The sequence below is a fragment of the Oryzias latipes genome, chromosome 2 (assembly GCF_002234675.1).
Source record: "Oryzias latipes chromosome 2, ASM223467v1".
In the NCBI taxonomy this organism is placed as follows: Eukaryota; Metazoa; Chordata; class Actinopteri; order Beloniformes; family Adrianichthyidae; genus Oryzias; species Oryzias latipes.
In genome coordinates this window covers 18,015,240-18,037,605 of record NC_019860.2, presented here as the reverse complement: position 1 = coordinate 18,037,605, position 22,366 = coordinate 18,015,240, and the positions used below count along the sequence as shown (strand labels likewise).

The 22,366-nt window shown below is 38.6% G+C and overlaps 2 protein-coding genes and 1 long non-coding RNA gene across 4 annotated transcripts in view; 2 read left to right on the top strand and 1 right to left on the bottom strand.

The window, feature by feature from the left end:
- Nucleotides 1–316: 316 nt before the first annotated feature.
- Nucleotides 317–15,432, top strand: LOC101168438 (chloride intracellular channel protein 5). 2 transcript variants are annotated; one of them, XM_011484691.3, is made up of 6 exons: nt 317–990; nt 10,666–10,775; nt 11,882–12,007; nt 12,847–12,953; nt 13,037–13,215; nt 13,304–15,432. In XM_011484691.3, the coding sequence occupies exons 1-6, from the start codon at nt 412–414 to the stop codon at nt 13,466–13,468; spliced, it is 1,266 nt and encodes a 421-aa protein (XP_011482993.1). In that variant the 5' UTR covers nt 317–411; the 3' UTR covers nt 13,469–15,432. The 2 variants fall into 2 exon arrangements, with proteins under 2 accessions (XP_011482993.1, XP_004066623.1); XM_004066575.4 differs by lacking the exon at nt 317–990 and adding an exon at nt 8,484–8,685 and having other exon boundaries at nt 13,304–15,361.
- LOC110016364 lies at nt 811–8,453 on the bottom strand. Its single transcript, XR_002291645.2, has 3 exons — nt 8,261–8,453; nt 6,336–6,415; nt 811–916 (listed from the first exon to the last, which is right to left on the bottom strand). It is a non-coding gene; the product is annotated as an uncharacterized LOC110016364 (long non-coding RNA).
- A 1,057-nt stretch (nt 15,433–16,489) lies between the features above and the next one.
- mgat5 (mannosyl (alpha-1,6-)-glycoprotein beta-1,6-N-acetyl-glucosaminyltransferase) overlaps nt 16,490–22,366 on the top strand; it is an 83,986-nt gene continuing 78,109 nt past the window's right edge. Inside the window, exon 1 of the mRNA XM_004066574.4 lies at nt 16,490–16,620. The gene's annotated coding sequence lies outside the window, so the exon portion shown is untranslated. The remainder of the gene's footprint in view (nt 16,621–22,366) is intronic.

Genomic DNA, 22,366 nt, shown 5'->3' with positions numbered 1-22,366 from the left:
TCTTTTTTTTTTAATATTTCCTTGAGTACTACGCACATCTGAAACTTTATTTAAACAAAAAAGTTACACATTTTTAGGACTTTTAGCCACCAGCGGACTCCATGGTTGCATCTGTTCTTCTCGGCCCTGACGAAAAGCATCATGATGATGTTTGACATTCAACTGGGAGGAACCATGACTGAAGCTGGAGTGATCTCCTTTGGGTCAGGGGTTTTGATGATAAGTGACTTTATGAAGATGTGGCCCTTCACTCATCCACAGCCATAAAATGCGCTGAAGATCAGTGTTTTCCTTGCGATCACCCATCCCTGTACAAAGTCCTGTGTTGCTTCTTGATAAGGGAGCCGCTCTTGACATTTCAGTCGCTCTGCTGTGAAGCCGGATCCAGTCCTCTCGCCTTCTTCACTGACGATGGATCACGTGTATGAAACCCCACAGAACCCCTACCAGAATGACAACCCGTACGAGATGCCGCATGAATCGGAGTATGAGGAAATCTCAAATATTTACGAGAACTCCGGATCAAACGGCACAGAGATACCTGAGCCCCCTGCCTTGCCAGCACCCGCTCTTTTGGCAGAGGAGCGACGGGGCAGCTCATCCTCATCCTCATCTTCATCCTCTTCCTCATCCTCCTCAGACAGCGACGAGAATGAGGCGTTGGAGAAAAGCAGCAAGGAGGAGATAGAGGCCAAAAAACAGAGCGACGAAGATGAGAAGGAAGACAAAAAGAAAGAAGAAAGCGAGGACAGCGACAGCAGTGACAGCAGCGACAGCAGCGACAAAGAGAGCACAAAAGACACTGAAGAAGAAAAGGGGGCAGTCGAAGGGAACTCCAAGGAGTTGAACTGGGACAGTGGGTTTCCAGAGGTGGATGGGGAGCACTCCTCACGTCGATCCTCATCTTCTTCCTCATCTTCATCGTCAGCGTCCGAAAAAGAGGAGCCAGAACGTCAAGGAGATGATTTGAAGGTCACACTTTACGTCAAGGTATGAAGCAAGCATTCTAGCAGCATAAAGCCAAAAATAAAAATGTATCGGGTTTGAACCAAGAAATGTGACAAAGTTGATAAGTTTACACTGAATTTTTAGCAGACTGTCCCACCGCAACGTTGTGGTTTTTAGGAGTTTATGCTTGTGAACATGTGTGTTTGTAGTGCCAGGAAATTATACAGTGCTTCTAAATATAGCAAAAGCTGAGCTAACAAGATTGTTCTGAATACTTTTGTGAGTACTAGCTAACTATTTTTCTAGTTAGCTTGCTAGCTACATTGGTAGATCTTACATCAATTTAGCTAAAACAACTTCTACAGTTTTTTTTATCCATGTAACTACCAAACTAAATCGTTACATAACTAAACTACAGTTTAGTTATCAAACCAGATTGGGAGCCAGCTAGCTAGCTGAACTTGTACCTATTTACCAATTCAGATAGCAGACTAGAAAGGAGGGTAGATAGCTACAAAGATACACAGTCCACCAACCAAATTTAAAGTAGTAATTTAGCCTTTCTAGTTTAAGTCAAGCCAATTGGTTAAAGTTGTAAAAGTGTGGATTCGCTTGAGTGTTACGTAACAGATGAAGGCGTGGGAGAGTTTCAAGCGGAAGTTCTCAGCACAACAAAAGCTGGGTGTGGTGTGCGTGCAACAGCAATGCAAAACTCACCTGTTGTGTTAGTATGGAGAATGAAATGCAATTGTGGGCCTTCACCCATACAGAGATGGACGTTTTAGCGCACTGCTTTGCAACAGGAAGTGGCTTTATGAGCGATCTCTGGATTTTCCTGTTCCGATTTTTTTTTCTTTTCAGCACTCGGTTATCCATCTAACCGTTAAAAGGTTACTATCACGAAGTGTGAATCTGTTACATAATCTGCAACTTCCACTCTAAAGTTCAGCTGCGGTGGACAGTACAAGCGCCATAAATTTTATACTTTCCACTACACACACGTATATTACTGCCATATAAGTGAGTAGGGTCCTAAAGTGAGAGATCAAAGTCTGTCGTTTGTGGAAGAGACACTTTCAGGCAAAGAGAAGCCAACAAGTCCACAACTATTTCAATAGTTAACAAAAGCGACAGCGTTACACAAGAATTCTAGCTTAAACCAGCACCGCTGAGAGGACAAGCCATTGGCTGTGGCTTAGGAAAAGTGACATCACATGGAAAAAAATGACCCAACTAAGGCTTGATCAACCTTTGGTGGGCCTACCTCAGATTAGGGTATATTGTGATTAATGGCTGAAACACTCTAAGATGTTGAGGTACACAACAAATGTCATTTTGACCAAACTTTTCCTTGAAATGGTAAATGGCGTATACTTATGTAGTTTTTTCTAACTTCCTCGAAGGCCCATAGTGCTTTACAACAAATGTGTCTCGCAGGTGAAACTTAATGGAAGTCCTTTCTACAACATTATAAATTGACCTAAATCTGCACATAAAAACAAATCGTTGCAAACATTTTTTTAAGTGTAAAATGGTTCAAGACATGTGACTCTTGGCTAAATTATGGGACCAGTGAGAGATTTTTTTTTCTTTTTAGCTGTCAGCACGTCTAGGAGGTTTATTGGCGTCCATTGAAGTCTAACCTAATAATTTAAAACAAAAGAAGTATTTAGTATTTAAACGATATTGAATCAATAACCCATAAACATAATAGTGAGGTACAAAAAAAATATCACCTGACAGTAGGCCTGCACAATAAATCACAAATTTATCATTATCTCTATATCAAGCTGTGCAATACGCATATCGCAAAAGTCTGCAAAGGTTGCGACAAATGGTAACCTTAAATGTGCTAAAAACAATCTTATGGCAGCTCGAAGTTTTTAACAAATCAGATAAATCCCTTTATGCATTTGACCAATCGGATGTACTCTTGTAAGTCATTGACCAATCGGATGGAGCCCTTTGATGTTTGATGACCGCCTCCTATGTCGACGAGGAGCGTTTGGAGTGTAATTTAAGTAATGTTGACTCGTAATTAAATTAAACTGTTAGAGTGAAATGGAAAGAATGTAATTAGTTGTTTTCCTATTTGTTTATGTATCGCAAGTTATATTGTCATCACAATATTGATCACTAAAATTGCAAATTTGAGTTTTCCTCATATCGTGCAGGACTACCTGACATCAATTATGATAAATATAAAGGGCATTTAGGTAAGGTAGTAACAGTTTTGTTTTAAATCCGTACTCTAATTTTGAAGCGAAGCGTTCAGTCAGCCCCCCAGTGGATGCTTGATGAACTGCACTAAGATCCAGTGATTGTTTCTTATTTTCAAATGTGCTTCAATCTGGAAGTCAAAGGTTTACAGGTGGCTTTTATCTCGACACTTACTAATTAATGTCACTTAAGACGCCTATTATTAGACCAATTGAAGCTCCAAAAATAACTTTTTGCTGATGTAGCATTTCGAACAATCTTTACTTTTTGTAAAGATTCATTCTATAAAAAGATAAACGGTAAAAAAATCATATTCCCATTCACTGGTGTAGTGGGGTATTAAAATATATTCATGTTGGCTTAGAACTGCCATTATGTTATTTAATAAAATGCTTTTTTTGTAAAGCCGTTTTTTTCTAATGTAGGCATACAAAAGGGAAATGGTCAGAGCCAGGACTTAATTTAAACTTACACAAGCTTTTTATTCTTTTTGATAACAGTATATCAAAAACAGCTCATTTTAAATATTACATGTAATGTTTCCCACTGTGAAAGCTCAATAAATAATTCAATCAGAACTCCTAAGACAAATAAAAGCTTTTGTTAAATTAGTGAATCCTTGTGTTGAATGAAAAAAGAATATTAATGTATAGAAAAAGCTTTTAATAATAAAACCCCAACTATTTTAATGAATATTTTGTATTTATCTTGGTGAGGAAGAGAATATTCTGTAGTCATCAAACTGTTGAAACTTCTGTCCTTTTTTTTCACTTTTTATGCCAGATGAACTTTGGAAACTGAGGCTGATGAGCCATTTTTTTTAAACCTATCTTCAGTTTCGACCTGGTTTCCACTCCAATCTTCTTTATGGTTTTATTTGCTTCACACATATTGACTTTAGACAGTCATGAAGCTGAAGGGAAGGACTTTGCAGGCCCTCAGAACATCTTGAAAGGACATTTTAAATAATCTGATTTTTTTTGTTTTATTACTGCAAATGTTGCGCGAGACATTAAACTATACTTCAATACATGCTTCAATATCTACACATTATTTATGACATTTCATTTGTCAAATGTCATAAATGACTTTTTTGGCACTTAAGCTTAAATTTTTTGTTTTAGCATATGCAGATACATTTATTTTTATTTTATTCTGACTTGGGTTGTTTTTTTAATTTAATGACACAATTGAAATTTTCAAATAATATTTTTAAATGGGAAAACAACAAAATAATGATTATTTATTATATAATAGATTAAGTCATTCTAAACAGGCCTGTGTTCAGTCCCCCACTCTCTGATATTTATACTATTTACAAATGGTAAATCTACTACAATAATAAAATATTGACGAATACTGAAAAATAATGTCAAAAAGGTTTCTGCTTGATGGACACACGAAAGGTTTTTTCAAAAATTATATAAACTTGATCTAGACATTTATATATATTATATTTTAAATATATGGTTTGAATTTTTTTTTTTTAGAAATTTAGTTTTAAATGTATCCTAACACAAATGAAAATGTTATATTAGTTAATACATTTGCATCAGGATCTGAATGATGTGTCACTTTGTGCTGTTTATTCATTAGTGATATGAAGAAAGACCACTAGGTGGTGGAATTGTTTAAAAATAGTTTTTCAATTCCTTGTGGCAATTTACACGAATATATTAAGGACGAAAAAGCCTGAATGTAGACTTAGAACTTAGAAATTTTTATCAAATGGTGAAAAGAAACGTAATGCTCCAAGTTTTTACATATATGATGTATATATACATTTTACTTTCTTATTGTACCAAGAATGCTATTCAGGCTGAATCCCCATGTTAGAATTTCCACTTTCTGTGTTTTTCCACTCTTTTCACAGTTTTATCACTAAACTTTAGCTGTACTCTTCCTCCTGCTCAATAAATAATAATGAGTTTTTTATTTTCTAAAATTTAACTAAAATACAAATATCGCATAAAATGCGTGCAGTGGTTAGCGCTCCTGCCTCACAGCAAGAAGGTCCCGGGTTCACGTCCCGGCTGGGGGACCTGAAGCAGAACACAGATGGGGGACCTTTCTGTGTGGAGTTTGCATGTTCGTGCTTTCGTGGACTCTCTCTGGCTTCCTCTCACTGTCCAAAAACCTGCTTCATAGGTCAAATGGCAACTCTGAATTGTGAGTGTGAGTGTGATTGTAGCCCTGTGACAGACTGGCAAACTGTTCAGGGTGTCGCCTGCCTTCACCCTCAAGTGGCCGGGATAGCCCCGTGACCCCAAAAGGGATAAAACGGCAGAAGAAGAAGATGAATGAAAAGGAGCAAATTTTTGATAAATATAAAGTTCTATTACCTCTAAAGACCCTATCCCATGTCAGGACACTCCCACTACTATGCTTTTCTGCTAGATTCTAAATGGTAAACAAATTGTCATCACATATAATGCTTTTTAGCAACATATTTACCCATTTACTCACACATTCACATGGGACTAAAAGTCATGCATCGTTTCTCTTCAACAAAAACACAATGCTTTCTTGTGGCCAATTTATACGAGAAATCTTTTATTTTTATCTGAATTTCCTTCACTTTTGTGTTTTTCAAGACCTTGTGAAACTCCACCAACTTAAGGATTAGTATTGGAAGATTAGTGCAATTAAAGAAACAACTTTAAAATTATATGATTAATTGGTAGGATTGTGTTAACCCACAGAAGTTTCTGGATGTATTTTTAAGAATGTCTAAGTGTCACATTTTTGATGAATTCAACGGACATCCAGCGGGTATCTTTGGTCCCCTTACATACAGAGATTCCTTCTACTTCTTTAAATCTTCTGACATTAACAAATCCTTTAAATTACCTATACCGTGCTTTTCTTGAGCCTTTCAGAGTAAACTATATCTATATATATCATCATATATTACCTTTTTATTTATATATTACCACTAAAGAATGACATTTTCAAGAAAGATGAATTATTTTCTCGGCTCCAACCCGACTCCACAACTCGATCTCTGAGGTCACTGCCTTTCACTCCTTGTGGGTATTGCCCATTTCATGACGTTAAACTGGAGTCCATTTCAGCGCTTGTCTGCATTTCGCCCACATAAACGAACAACATCCGAACTTTTGCAAAGATGGATGTGCATATTGTGCAAATAAAATAAGTGTTCTTACCGATCACCGCTAGCTCCACGGAAGAAGTGGGTGTTAGCCTGAGGGCGGTGCTGGCAGCGCAGACTTTTCCGATGAGGGACCTTTCATACATCACAATGTGAGAACACAGTTTTTTTCTTGGATTGGAGGGGGTTGGTGCTCAGAGTGCAGATTTTTAGAGGAATGCTTAGAAATGCATGAAAGGATCAAAATACCACTCTGAGGTTGTTTTTTGTGAAAAATTAACATTGAAGTTGATTTTGTATGATAAAGGCCCTTTAGAATTTCCCATTAGGCACAGGATGTCTTGATTGTCTATTAGATAGCTAATATACAGTTTATCTACAGTAGATGGCTACATCTACTGTAGATTTAACCATCTACTGCAGTCATCTACTGTAGATGTAGACATCCACTGTAGACATCTACAATGTATGACTACATCTACTGTAGACATCTACTGTAGATGAAGACATCCACTGTAGACATCTACAATGTATGACTACATCTACTGTAGACATCTACTGTAGATGTAGACATCCACTGTAGATGTAGACATCCACTGTAGACATCTATAATAGATGTCTACTGTGGATGTCTACATTTACTTTAGACATCTACTGTAGATGTAAACATCCACTGTAGACATCTACAATAGATGACTACATCTACTGTATACATCTACTGTAGATGTAGACATCCACTGTAGATGTAGACATCCACTGTAGACATCTACAATAGATGACTACATCTACTGTATACATCTACTGTAGATGTAGACATCCACTGTAGATGTAGACATCCACTGTAGACATCTACAATAGATGACTACATCTACTGTATACATCTACTGTAGATGTAGACATCCACTGTAGATGTAGACATCCACTGTAGACATCTACAATAGATGACTACATCTACTGTATACATCTACTGTAGATGTAGACATCCACTGTAGATGTAGACATCCACTGTAGACATCTACAATAGATGACTACATCTACTGTATACATCTACTGTAGATGTAGACATCCACTGTAGATGTAGACATCCACTGTAGACATCTACAATAGATGACTACATCTACTGTATACATCTACTGTAGATGTAGACATCCACTGTAGATGTAGACATCCACTGTAGACATCTACAATAGATGACTACATCCACTGTAGACATCTACTGTAGATGTCTACAGTAGACCTCTATATGCAGGTATCTTTCAGAACACTATTGGTAGACATAAAATAGAGTTGTCAAAGGTGTTCTGCAGACATCTACAGTGGATTTCTTCTACTGTACATCTAACCATGTTGCAGACCTCATTTATTTAGTTAATAACATTTGTCCAAATTAATTGCTTTGAATTTTTCTTTTTGCCTTTTTAAGACACATGTTGCCCCTGTTCCAGCTGTTTCTAGACCTGCAGTCGACAGTTTTTAACTACCCTAATTTCAAACATAACATTGGGAAATTTGACCATTTACACATTTATATTTATTTTTCATTAATTTAAAAAATTCAAACTCCTTGTGTTTTTTTCTTGAAATTTATTTTAAATTAGTGTTGTAGATTTGGCCAAAGTTTGTCAAATATTATTGAAATTCATCAGTTTTTTGTAGTCTAAATTTTGTCTGAATGTTTAATAACCAGAGTAAAACATATTTCTTTATTTATTTACTTACCACAAAACAGTTACAAAAAATTAAAACAATACACACACCTTTTTGTGTAACAGTGAAAGGGGAACAGAATGACATTAGAAAACATATTATTTCTGTTTCTTTTTAAAAAATAATAATAAAGCCATTGGTACTTTTTTCCCTCTTTCAAACACAAAATAAAAGGGAAAAATACAACAAATGAGGATATTTCTGTGTTAGCACAAAATACAACTATAAAATATTGACAATAACTCAGAAATATCTTTAAAATTTCAAATCTACCTGCGTGGTTCAGGAAATGTGTCTGTTGTTCATGGAGAAGGGAAGTTTGAGACCACAAACTTTCCCTCTCTGCGGTTGAAGTTCTTTCACTGACACCCCAGCCCTGCCCCGTGAGCAGGGGTTATTTTTGGTCAGCCTAGTCATGGACCAGCGCTGAGGCCTTGGGTTCAAATTGAACCTCACCCCCCACCACCCAGCTCTTCTTGTCACACTGCCTGGCATTAGTCCTCAGCTGACACGGGCAGAGCTGCTGTGGGACAGAGGCTGCCTCACCGAACGGACCTGCAGCACCAACTGCCTCACAAACCCAACCAACACCACATCTGTGGGGGGAGAGACGCACAAGCAAACCGGGTTTTTTGCTGACCATGACGGATACCGTTGGCGAGGAGGACAGGGACCCAGACATTGAGCTATTTGTCAAGGTGGGGTTATCAAGCTCTTTGTGCCTTTGTGTTCAATCCGCTCCCATCCCACCTTTAAATCACAAACTTAACCTACGGCTTCATATTTCACTCCAAACGTTTTGTTTTCTGTGAAATGAAATGAAATTTGCCAAGAAAAAGTTGAGGAACAAGTTGGAAAACAGCTGTCAGTGTTGGAGCAGCCCCTTTAAGCGTGTGCATGCCACGCTGTTGTTGTTGGTAGACGATTTTCCATGTGTTAACCTGACACCCACGTGCACGGACAATCTGTCTGTTTCTCTCCCCCTGCTGAATTATTACTGGACATCTCTCAGTGCTGGAAGCAGCAGCTTTAAATAGTCTAATGAGACAATACAGCACAATCATGCCTACGTGTGCTCTAAGGGGCAAATGGTCTGAAATACCCTGAGGGGGGATTTTAAGAAAAAGTGTGAATATATGATTTTTGTTCAGCTTAACTGGCATCATCTTTGGCATGATTTAATTTAAGCAATTTATTTAAAAAAAAACTACCTTTATAGGAAATGAATAATTTAATTACCACTCCATTATTTTACAATAGTTATGCTCTTTGTAGTGAGTGGCTTTCATACCTTTTTTTTAACAGTTTCACTCCACAAATATAATTGTTTTGATTTTTGTTGCCAATTAAAAAAACATTTTATTGTTGAATGATTCCGATAAAATTTTACTGACAGTGTATTTAATGCGTCCAAAAGGCCTTTTAGCTAAAAATGGGTTTTTCTCAGGTTACAAATATCTTAAATTACCATACAATTAACAGCATTTCATTTCCCAACAAGTATTTTTATGAAGTGGTTTAATTATTTTGTTTATAAAATGGTTAAATAACATTGGCTAAAGGGTTAAAAGCAAAATTGGGAACTTATCTCCACTTTTTTGTTATGTTTTTGCTCAGTTGAATAATCTTTTTCCTTTTTTAATGTTTTTCTTTTTGTAACTGTTTGTTCGTAGTTTTAAATGTTTATACGTGATATATTTCTGCCAAGCAGTGCTTTAAAATTCTTCAATGTGTTTTTATTGCAATTGAGCTAATTAGTTTAGCTAAAGTGACAGGCTAAACAAAAGTGTTTACGGTACTTTTTTAAAGGAATTCAATAAGTAATTAAGTAATAAAAAACTGTCAATTTCTCATAAAACATGTTTGAACTCATATTCCAAGAGATTCAACTTGTTTGTGAATCACAAATTGATGTTTCTGCCAATTAGCTAATGTAGGCTTTTGTTAAGTAATGAGAGAACAATAATTACCTAAAAGAAAACTCTATTTGTTTCATCAGATAGTGAAAAGACAAAAATCTACAAAGTCTAAAAAGAATTTGGCCTTTTTTTTGCATCTGTACATATAGAAATGTCTTTTTTCCCCTAAATATTGGTAAATATTCACAAATATTGTAGTAATTCAAATTCCTATATCAAAGTAAAAAAACATTTATGTAATATAGCTTGCAGAATTAGCATTTGTATGACACTGCATTGAACAAACAGCAGAATAAGTGGTCATTTTTGATTTATTTTTAAACCTGAAAAATATACAGAACCTCACTACCAATTTGGACTGAAAAACCAAAACCTAAGGTTATAAAACGTTTAGGTTGATTTCAAAAGCTCTGTATATCATGGAAGAATTGCTTTAGTTGAGTAGAGTGTGTTAGATTTCCAGGTTGAAATGGGCAGTGAGGCGGCTAATGGAAGCACCGTGGATTATTCATGTTGACTCTGTTTCTCATTACAGTGTCCAGTTACAGCTTGCTTGATCACATGACACACACACCCCCACTAAAAAAGACCAAAACAAACAGTTCTAATCGTTGTTTTATAATCTGGATTGATGATTGCTGAGCTGGTAAAGCATCCATTATGGACTGTGTGTATCAGATGTGTCTTTGTTGAGGCAGTGTGTAGATTTCTACACAGGACAAAACTGTTCAGTGTCTGATTGTGTTTGTGCGTTTGCAGGCTGGGAGTGATGGAGAGGCCATCGGAAACTGCCCCTTTTCTCAACGCCTCTTCATGATTCTCTGGCTAAAAGGGGTGGTCTTCAACGTCACCACTGTGGACCTGAAGAGGTCTGTATTTGAAATCATCCACTGTTTCAGTTTCACCTCCATCAGACTGTACTGCTTAGATACACACGTACATTTTCACTGAAGAATTCTTAGGTCATTCCATTCTTTATTAGCCTTACGAGCTATTAGCTACCATAAATGTATATGCAAGTTTGTCACCAGAGCCTCAATTTTAAACCTTGTGCTATCCTAGGCACTTTACCATTGGGAGTGGGGTCATCTAGACCCACTAGACAGTGCGCTAAACCTTTTATCTTCAATGATTTGTGAACCTCACTGGTGTCCATGGATTACATGAAATCTTTCCACCTTTATCCACCTTTGTCATGGTAGGGAGAACACGTCAATGTATGGGTGGGGTCATCTAAGATAGCACTAGGGTTAAAGAGGTCACTTCATTAGGGGTTCTTTCATTTCAACTCTGAATCGTTATTATGGCATTAGTTCAAAACTTAATGCAAACAGATGCCTAAAACTACACTCAGTTCTCCGTCTTATCTTCTCAACAAGCTATTTTTGGGTAATGACTTGCCCCCACTAGGGGTATCATTGCGGGGTCAACAAAGAACTATATCACCCATCTTTGTTTCCAATAAAATTGAATTAAATTCTATACATAAATTGCGATTATTTAAACTAATTTAAGCTCGTAGTTCAATTGACACAAAGGCTCCTGTTGGATTAGTACGTACAAAATGTGTTGCAGTGAACTCAAATACTCTTCACAACAATTTTACTATGAATTCATACGCACATTTTTCTGTTATATTTACTGAACCCTTTTTAGGAGGGCAAGAAAATAAAAAAGAGAACCTCCCACTGCAGCAGAAAACAGAACAGAGACGGAAAACACACCAAAAGTACAAAAAAAACAACAACAACAATATCATGGCCACAGCCGTCCAACAAGCCTTTTATTTGGCGACTGCTGTAACAGCCAGCTCTGCTAACTGCCCAGTTACCCTCATATCCACCCTATTTGTCACATGTTTGTGTCCTGATTGGTCAACAAACAAAACAAATAGCATCAAGTCTTGGCGACGATTTCTTTGTTCACCAAAACTGATAATAAAGCTGGTATTCATACGAAGTTCTTTTCTCATCAGGAAACCTGCTGATCTCCACAACTTGGCCCCGGGGACAAACCCGCCATTCCTGACCTTCAAGGAGGAGGTTCTTACTGACGTTAACAAAATAGAGGAATACCTGGAGCAGATGCTTGCTCCGCCAAAGTAAGGCTAGCACACCTTTATATGCAAGCACCGTGAAATGCTGCTGCTATTGGGCGCCACTGGTTCAGGCGGTTGAGCAGGTTGGCGGTTCGATCCCCGCTGGTGTGTGAATGTGCATGAATGTCCTGGTGATGGTCAGAGGGGCCCTAGGCGCAAACTGGCAGCCACGCCCCTACCATCACCAAGTATGAACCAGGAGGGAATGAATAATCAGAATCAGAAATACTTTATTGATCCCACACGTGGGAAATTTGTTTGTCACCATAGCAACTGACAGCAGAGAGGAAAAAAAGACTAAGAATAATGTAAAAAAACAAGAACAAAGAAAATGTAGCATAAATGCAAACGACAAGGTAGTATAATTTAAAAAGCTATTTACAGAACAGTGCAGGTAAAAAGATGTGCAAAAGAAATGTGCAAAATAGAAAATAAATAAATAGATAATAAAAATGTGCAAAGGTTATCTTTGGCATTGTGAGTTATTGAACAGGGTTATTGCATTGGATATGAAGGATTTCTGGTACCGGGCAGTTTTGGAGCGGAGTTGTCTGAGCCTCCTAGAGAAGGAGCTCCGCTGTTTGTCCAGAACAGGGTGGAGAGGATGCTCTGGGTTGTCCATGATTGAAAGGAGTCTGTTCAGTGACCTCCTCTCCATCACTGCTTCAAATGTTTCCTGTTTGCTGCCAATGACAGAACCCTCTTTCCTGATCAGCTTGTTCAGTCTGTTGGCGTCATTGACTGCAATACTGCTAATTATGGACACATTGTAAGCGCTCTGAGCGTCTGGAAAAGCGCAGATAAATCTAATCCATTATTATTGTTTATCTTCTGTCCTCCAGGTATCCCAAACTTGCCCCGAAGAACCGTGACTCCAACACAGCAGGGATCGACATTTTTGCCAAGTTTTCAGCATACGTCAAAAACACCAGACCCGATAAAAACCGAGGTGAGAAAAAGGCCACCTCTGACTCATTACGGCCTAGATTATGACCAGAACGTTTGACCTGAAAGGCCTTGGTTCCTTTCCAGCTCTGGAGCAGGCTCTGAACAAAGCTCTGATGAAGCTAGACGAGTACTTGATGAGTCCGGTTCCCGAGGAAGTTCAGAAGGGGCGGCACCACGAGGAACCCTCCACCCGCAAATACCTGGACGGAGACGAGCTGACACTCGCCGACTGCAACCTTCTTCCCAAACTTCATGTCCTCAAGGTAACGAGCTTTGCTGTTTACATCTGGTTCATTTGAAATCCCAACTTTATTTTATCTATAAATATATCCTTTTTTCTCTTTTTGAAAGGTGGTGGCAAAGAAATACAGAAATTACGAAATCCCATCTGATCTCAAAGGGGTTTGGCGTTACCTTGGCAACGCCTACGAGCGAGATGAGTTCATCAACACCTGTCCTGCTGATGAAGAAATTGAGCTAGCCTACAGAGATGTAGCCAAGAGGCTAGGAAAGTAATGAACGCCACAGAAGCAAGCACTGCAGTACCTTTTTGTTTATTGTTTTACATTTTGAATGAAGTCAAAGAATGTTATGTTTGACGTTTGTCGTATTTCTAATGATCTAAAGATGCTAAAGTGTGGTGAAGAAGGAGAAAACAGACAGTTTTTTCTGTTTTTTTAATCGTCCTTGTTGCTGCAGTTGATTTATAGCTTTTTGAAAAAAATGTTATTTTTAGGAAAAGAAAACAAACTTTGTTTAATCCAAAAGGCCTCAGCTGTTTGAAAGGTACCATTTTTTTAACAAAAAAATAAAACAAAAAAAACAGAAAAATTAAGCGAACACTTCTGACGCTTTAACAATGAGACGTCTAGTTGATAGCAACCTAATCGAGTGGGATGACTTTATAACAAAGCACTCATATATCAAACAAAACGTTTTGTTGGGAAAACAGTTGAATCATTTGTAACAGGAAATTAAAAACTAGTTTCTAAAGATCTTGACAGAGGTTTTAGTGGAAACACGCTCACGTTCATTTGCTAGTTTGCTTTGTTAACCTTTACTATCACTCTTTAACTGTTTACGCAATTATCACAACTGTCAAGCTGAGGAAAGCAGCTTTGCCGAGATATGCGACCCTCTACAGCGGTGAAGTGTTGATGCCATAAGCAAATGACGCAGAGAGAAATTCACATTCACTGACGTACAGTTAGTAAACTTTACGTAAAGCTAGTAAACTTTACGTAAAGTTAGTTAACTTTACGCAAAGTTAGTAAACTTTACGTAAAGCTAGTAAACTTTACGTAAAGTTAGTAAACTTTACGTAAAGTTAGTAAACTTTATGTCGAATGTTGCACATTGGTGCAAATGTGTTTTTTTTTCTCCGCGTCAATTCCATTCGGAAATAATACGTTCACTGCGTAAACGGTCGTAGAATTATGGTAGATCAGAGAGCGTGTGTGTGTGTCGCCGGAATTTTACTAGTGCTGTTTTAGCTAGCTGTTGTTTCGGATAGCTAGCCTTGTCAGGGTACAAATATGACTTCAAAATTTTGGGGTTTGCTGGATGTAATAAATCTAACTTCAAGCACCAACTCTGACTAGACCAATAATTAAAACAACTTTATGTAGTTAAATGATTCTATTTAGGAGGAAATACGATTTTTGCCACATTGGCTCGTTCATAGAAAATGATTTTTGAGTGGATGCTAAATGTTCCGTCGTTGACGCTCACTTTTCTTTCAAACGGGTGAACAATTGATGTGCATGAAGCTTGTTTTATGTGCAGGAGTCACTAGGAGGGTATTTTAGAGGGAAATTTAAAGCCAAAGCGGTGACATGTTTGCCTTTCTTTGAAACAGGGCATTGGTTAATTCTACAGTGATTCAATTTGAAACACTGGAAAGCTTTAAATTGTCTTTTCAAAGTCATGAATCACTGTTAGTCCTTTACTCAAAATGTCAGTTTTGTTGTCCAAAACTGTACACATCCATCTGCTAAAGAAGCAATAAGAAACAAAGTAGAGAGTACGTCGCAGCTCTCTGTTGCGTGTCTTGCTTCTCGTGAGTGCCTTAAAGGGAATGAAGCCTTCTGCCCACCACTTTTATCTTTGTACAGTAAATTGTGTGCGCTCAAACATAAAAAAATGTTACTGTGGGACAGAAATCTAATCAGTCTGTAAATCATGAACAACCACAGTCATACTTTGATTAGAACCATGAATCTGTTGTGCATACTCTTGTCCATGTATGGATTCAAATAAAACACTTTTTTTTTTCTCAGAGTCTGATATTTAACAGCTTTAGGTTTTTTTGTGTTGGAAATTGTATTGTCGATGCATGATTTGTGTGTTTGTGTGTGTTATCATGCAAAACCTACAAGAATAAATTACGAATCTGTCGTTTCAATAAGATTTTATGGCTGGATGAGCATCTTTATCCTTTGTGTTTCTTTCAAATTGTATACATAAATAAAACATTGAAAGCCATAAGGGGGCCAACCCAACTACTGTCCTAAAATCAGTAAACTTATTTAAATAAACAAAAAAAAAACTAATGTGGTTTGATTAAAAAGGTTTTGTCTTTTTGAAATACAGAATAAGAGTTTGGGTGATGTTGAGCTGCCTTGTTGCTTCATAAACTTGAAATTTACCCACATTTAAAGATCTTGACCCCAAAAGTGTTAGTGACTTGTGAGTTTTTATCACTAATTTCATTAAATAAATGTGTACAAAACATTCTGTAGATGTGATCACCCAAAAAGAAAGCAAATAAAGTGCTTTTTTTATGGAAAGGATAAAGCTTTTTTTACTGTCTTGAGATCATTGCATAGATCTATTCAAAGTAGATCCTGGCTTCACTCATTTAAGAGTTAAAGAAAGATTTAAAAAATGTATTTTAAACTGTATGTAAATAGTTTAACAGCCACTAACACACATGAGCAAACGTGGGTTCTATTATTGTAGTGACTCCTAACAGCCACTAGATGGCAGAAAACACACAACTTTAGTTTGTCATGAATTGCAGCAGCACTGAGGGGAAATTTCCGTTTGTCTCTTAGAACAGTGGCCATAAAAATGAAGCTAATGAAAACAATTGTCACGATTTCCTAAAAAATGCAAAAATTAGCAAAAATATAAAATAAAGAAATTAGCAAATGCTTATTTAGACTAAATGCTCCCATGATTACTTATGCTTTATGCTATGAAAGCTTTGCAGTGGAATAGACACATGTTTTACATGCATACAACGGGAGAAAAAAAAGGAAAAATAAAGTAAATTTGTCATTAATTTCAAAAGAAATAAAGGAAAATAGTTTAGGGATCTTCTGACAACTATTTTGTACAAACTTTGTGAGAAAAAAAACAATTCTTGAAAAAAATAAAAATATGTTTTAATGTGTTATACTAAATTAAAAGCTTCTGTTATTTATTACAATTAACAATATTAAATGACCCTGTATTGGAATTTAGGAATTACTTTTTGTACGTTTTTTGCAGATGTGGAACACGCAGACGGTCCCTAAGCGGTCATGGTGTGGGCAGAGCGAGCGCTGGGGCTCGTGCTTGTATAGTCTGCGCTCGCGCCCTCAGTCGCGGCTGTTCGCGGCGTTTCCACCTCAGTCTTTCCTGGAACACCTCCCCGCGGACAACCGACGGTGGCTCCTCCGCAGGTAAGTGTCGCCGGACCTGCCGCAGCGGAGTTCGCTCCGCCGCTCTGCCCGTTTGGCGGGCGGGGCGGAGGGGGTGAACGGCTTGTCGCTTGCGGTGTGATGTTCTTCTTGGGAAATGTGCGGAGCTGCTGGCTAGGAGAGCCCGAACCGCGCGAGACGGGGCGCTCGTGCCGTGGTGGGCTAGCGGTGGGGTTCGTTAGGACCGCGAACCTGTTGGGTTATGTAGCCTCGAAGCTAATGCTAGCTCCTATTATTTTTTTTATTCACGGTCAGTTTTATCAGGACGCCGCAGCGAGCAGGGGTGGGGGTCTTTTTGTTATTTTACTCGACCTCGTTGGCTAGCTTACGAACGGGTCCGGACCGGTTCTGGTGTTCATCCGCTTTTCATAATTATACGAGAATCAGTTTTTTAAGGGGGTGTTATTAGTTAACGATGTTTTTCTGTATTCTTCCGCGTCTCCCCGAGAGCTTTTTCCTCCCTGACAGCTGGGTCAGAAACCAGGCGGGGAAGCAGAGAAACCAGGCGTGTTTTTCCCCACTCAGGTCCCACAGATGATGTTACCGAGGCTGTTAATTTCTCCCCTGGAGGTGGTGCTGGGGTCTATTTTCTGGGGGAGTATTTAGTTGGAGCTGAATCCTTGGAGGGCATCATTTGTAAGATGTTATAAAGCAGGATTCTAAAGGAAGTGTCATCAGTTTAATTCAGCACATTTCTATGTGTTGGGTGTTTTTTTTTAGCATCGTGAAGCCTGTAATCGGGTTATAAAATGATTTAATGGTCATTATCATGCATTATCCAAATGACACCGTGTGTGTCCTTGAAGAGCTCGTTACCATGCCTCTAATGATGTTAAGTTTTCTCTATCTCATGCAAATCTCCTCTAATAGTGGTCCTGCAGCAGGAAACCCTGAGCTGTGACTGAGCATCCACTGCAACTGCCCTCAGCTTTATAAAGAGCTCTTTCAGATGCTTTTTTTTCTTCTTCTTTTCCTGGAGTCTTTGGGATTATAAATCCTGAGGAAAAGGAGCTTTGCCTCAGATGCATGCTTCACTGGCGAGGAATCGTCGGTGGACCTAGCCGATGAGGGAGACAGGGGGTGGGGGTCTGCATCGGTGGCCTCTGAGGCAGGCGGGGAATGAAAATGGAGGGATCAGGCGGATGCAGGAAAAATGAAACGGGGCGGCTTTCTCCGTGATTAAAGGGCTTCTGCTCTGACAGTGCAAGCGCACACGTTTACAGACGAACCCACAAAGGTACCTGTTTCCAAAACCTTCGAGCTCCCAAGAGAATATGAATCAGCCATGTTTCGGAAGAGACGAACCATGTTTGTGTTTTTAAAAATAAAGAAAAAAAATGGATCAATGGAACAATCCTAAAACAAAGTAGTTATAGTTGGTTTAAGCTAGAAATATCTTTATCACTGCCTTAGCTTTAGTACTGATGCTCTTTGAATTATTGTAACTCTTCAAGCGTTTACACAATTAATGTAATTCCAACGGATTCTGAAGTTGAGAAAAGCAGCTTTTTGCTGATATGCAGCACTTTATAGTAGTAGAGTCTTTGCACAGTTGACGTAAAAAAAGCTCATTTTGACGCACAGAAAAACCAGTTTTGCGCAAAGCTGCTTTTTTTCCGCTTCAGAATCGGTTGCAATTACACTAAAGTCCCACTCCGATCATCTATGGATCGATTTTCAAAGTGTCTCCAGTGGTTCTTTTGATCATGATTTTGCCAATTTTAGCCAAAATCCAAATAACACCTGTGCTGTTCACAGAGATTCTGTAGAGCAGCAGTAGTCCATTAGAAATTTGCCTCAGAGTTGTGGGCGGGGACACATGGTGTTGAACACCCCTTCCCTCCCCATTGCTGAGAACTCTGTTTACATGCTTTCCCGCTAGCTTACAGCCCCTTACATCCTGCAACCTAACATCACAGGTGCAACAAAAACCGTGAGCAATATCTGAGCCATCCAGTCGTAGAGTTTTGAGCCAACTTGGAAAACGAAGTCATACCTGGATCTAGTTGTAGTAGAAAGCTTGTGGTCCACCCAGCTTATTTGCTACGTAAAATACACCACATTTTTTCGTCTGCTCCTGATTCACAACAAGAACGTGTTTAAAAAAACACCAACAAGACTATTTTTATTGGAGTGGGGCTTTACTTGTATAAATGGTCAAATAGTTACAGTAGTTCAAAGAGCTAGTGTTGCCCACGACTGGTTTTTACCTTTATGCAAATATTTGTTTATTTTGTGCTAGCTACCTTTTCAGACTGATAGCCTGTCGGATTGGATGAGGAATACAATGAGCATTACTTTTTGAGTTGCTTTCACATTGCTCTTTTTGGAGAGGTCCTAGCTGCATCTGCAAATGAAAGGAAGGGTAAAGACTGGCTACCACCAAAAATAATACAGAAAAATGTTTTGCTGTTTTCTTGCTCTCTCTGAGGATTTCCTAAATCAGGTGGGTCCTGCCAATTAGAATGTGTAATCACCATAGTTAGCCAATCAGCAGCAAGCAGGGTGGGAGAAGAGGTGGGGTTTTGGATTCTAAGAACCAGAGTTAGTCAGCTCTGGCTGCCCACAAGCTAATTTTTAAATGTTTTTTTTATTAGCTGTGTTCAAATTTGTTATAGGTAATTTAGGTAAATTACCTGGTTTTGATACATTTCTCTGCTTTAGACCATCTACTGGAAGCGTACAGTTTGCATAGTTTAAACGACCGGGGAAACATCTCACTCTTTATTTTGGTTGTCTGGTTTTACATACTTTTGTTAGTGAACCCCAAACTGCAGCAAAACCTGTACATGTTTCACGGTAACGTCTATCGATCTGGAGAGTGTGACGAAAAAAGACGCAAGAAGAAAAGTCTTTTAGTCTTTGTGCTTATTATGTGACGTAAGTCTTTTGATTATCAACGGAATTGGAACTCCAATGCGGACCAAACAGCTCAGCATGAAAGCACCCTAACGGTTCTCACATCATCCAGACAAATGAAGTCCTCAATCCAGAACGGAGAGATTTGCTTCCCCGGTAACCAAAACGGTAGACAGCTCAATCCTTTAAGTGTGGCCAAATGTGAGATTTTACAGAGCTCCCTGTTTCACAGGTAATTAAGCTGCTGTTGAGTTGCCTACCAGACTTTTTGTGTTGCAAAATCTCATATTGCTTTAGTGATTAATAATTCAATAGCAGAGTCGGTATCCTTGTTATCGAGAAGGTTATAAAAAGATGAGTCAGGTCACACCTGCATGCAGGACCTCTGGTGTTTGGCTGCATTTTGTTTAATTTTTCTGCTCTTAAAGTCTTCAAAAAGGTTTTAAAGGATTTGTATCTCCTGGAAAAAGAAAAAAAAGAAGCAAATGAAGGATTAGAACGCTTTTAGGCAAAGTGTTGGGATTTAATCGTAAAGTGCTGAGGTTTTAGGGATTTAAAATGCAGTTTATGGACGGCCCAACAGAACAGACATGCTGGTATCACTTTGTTATGTCGGCGTATCCTGTTATATAAGCTCCCCCTGACCCTCATATAAGAAGTGTCCATTGACTGTAAATGAGAACTGGACTGAGTGGCCCCTCCTCCCTCGCGTCCCAAACAAGAGGAACCTCTGGTTCCAAGAAGTCAAAATCCCTTAGACTTCTATAGAGAAATAAACGTTTATTAGTCAGTCATTCTATTTGTCAAAATCACTATTCTTGCTCTGCTTACATTTTTTTAAAAACATATTTTTGCTAATCCTAATTTTTTTTTATTTTTTTCCTGATGTGAAAGTTTTTAAGATATAAACTGACCAATCAAAAAAATATGTGGTCTTGAACTCTCGAACTTTCAAGAGGTTGGGGTGCTGCAATAGTCTGACTCCTTATTGACGAGAATGGTTGCCATAGAAACTCTAACCGATTTGGACCAATCCCTGCTTACTGGCTACAACATGGCAGCGTCTGTATCGAAATAAAACAAAAAAGGTGACTGAATTGACTTTGAGAGTGGTTGGAGTCGGAAGGAAGTATGGTAAACCTTTATCTGTGGGTGAGGTCACACTCACTTGATCTGAAGGTGCCAGTGAGATATATTTTTGATGAATGTTACTATTAGGATTTATTTGTTGCTTTACGTTGCCATTATCCATCTCATACCATGGTCAATTACAAAATAAATAAAAATTCAATCAGTTTTTAGTACTTTATTCTTCTTGTTTTTTCAGTTTAGATAGCTTCTTTCACAAAAAAGCGGACTATTTGTTACGTGGTGCTTCGTGTTGTCGCACTCATCTGGCTGAGCCGGCACCAAACTCGACTGCAGCGGCAAAGCGATATCTCTGCTGGTCATCACTATGCGTTAAATAAAGCATCAGTTCAGAGAGAAAGTTCACCTCTTACCGCCTGTTTTTGTTAAGATGATGAAGAAAAGTTTTTTTTAAAGAAGCCGGCGCAGTGATACAGAACATTAAAGCTACGTGACCGGAACTTCTTTTTTAGGTGTGCATTTATTACCTTTTAAATCTACAGCCAATCAGAATCAGGTATTCACCCGGACCATGGTATACATTTATTTAAGAACTGTGTTGTGTTAAGTTTTGGATGTATAACTTTTGTCTATTGATAGACACAGTGAGTGGTGGGCGTGTCGTTTTTTTTGTGTGTGGCTTGATTGGGTGCACAAGCGTCCAGCACGGTTTAATTATGCACACACCTTGCACCTGAGAGCAACACAGTCCGTTGATTGTCCCGTATGCTGGGTTATCATCTAACCCTCTAAATGACAATGTACATAATGGGCAAACACGATAAATGATTGACCAAAAAGAACCAACGAGACGGATTGTTTTAATCGGGACAAGAGCGAAGATGCTGGAGAGGTGCGGAGATGGTTGAATTCGCTCCGTAACCCTTGTGTTATCCTAGGCACTTTAACATTGGGAGTTGGGTCATCTAGACCCACTAGACAGTGCGCTGAACCTTTTTTCTTCAATGATTTGTGATCTTCACTGGTATCCATGGATTACATGAAATCTTTCCACCTTTATCCACCTTTGTCGTGGTAGGGTAATGTGAGGGTGGGGTCATAGGATAGCACAAGGGTTAATGGTCCAGTTCCCATATACATTCAGTGAAGGAGCCTCATCTGTTGGAACTCCTTTGACTTTGTTTGAGCAGCTTTATGTGAAAATGTTTTCGCTCACCTTAATCTCAATCTCTGTTAAGCTTGTCTATGTTTGCGTGGCACTGTCTGCGTTGTTGCCTCATTTATCCCTCTGGGGTAATTCTGGTGGAATTGACTGAGGGTTGACGTCATGGCAACCTTTTAAGGAAAGTTGAGCCAAAAAATTGAGTATCAAACCCCGAAGCACTGCCAATTTTATTACTACGCAAAACCAAACTCATCATCCTTTCACCACCATGCTTAGTGTACAGTTTATGTGCTTATTTGTCTCCAGTATCTCCGTTATCTCATCTATTAAAAACACCCTGTTCTAAAGGTCACCTTGTCTGTTCGTGTTTCTTATCTCAGGGTAAGTTTGTATTTGAAGGATTTTACACAGAGTTAAATTGCTTCATCCTATCAGGGTCCTGCTGCCATCCCTGCAGCGCTTGGGTTTCGTGTGCTCTGGTTTCCGCTCGCATGGCTTGTCATGTTGTAACAGGTTAAACATGTCGAGAATCTGTGCACTTTGTAATGAAGACAAGGGAACATGGCAGGGTTTTGGCTTCATGAGACACTGCTGTTTTGGTTTTGGAAATAAAGA

What these genes read in the sequence shown, in the direction of transcription:
- LOC101168438 (XM_011484691.3), top strand. Translation starts at nt 412, where the DNA reads ATGGATCACGTGTATGAAACCCCACAGAACCCCTACCAGAATGACAAC. An exon ending in CAGATGCTTGCTCCGCCAAA is followed by an intron (nt 12,008 to 12,846) that starts GTAAGGCTAGCA and finishes TCTGTCCTCCAG; the next exon opens with GTATCCCAAACTTGCCCCGA. An exon ending in CAGACCCGATAAAAACCGAG is followed by an intron (nt 12,954 to 13,036) that starts GTGAGAAAAAGG and finishes GTTCCTTTCCAG; the next exon opens with CTCTGGAGCAGGCTCTGAAC.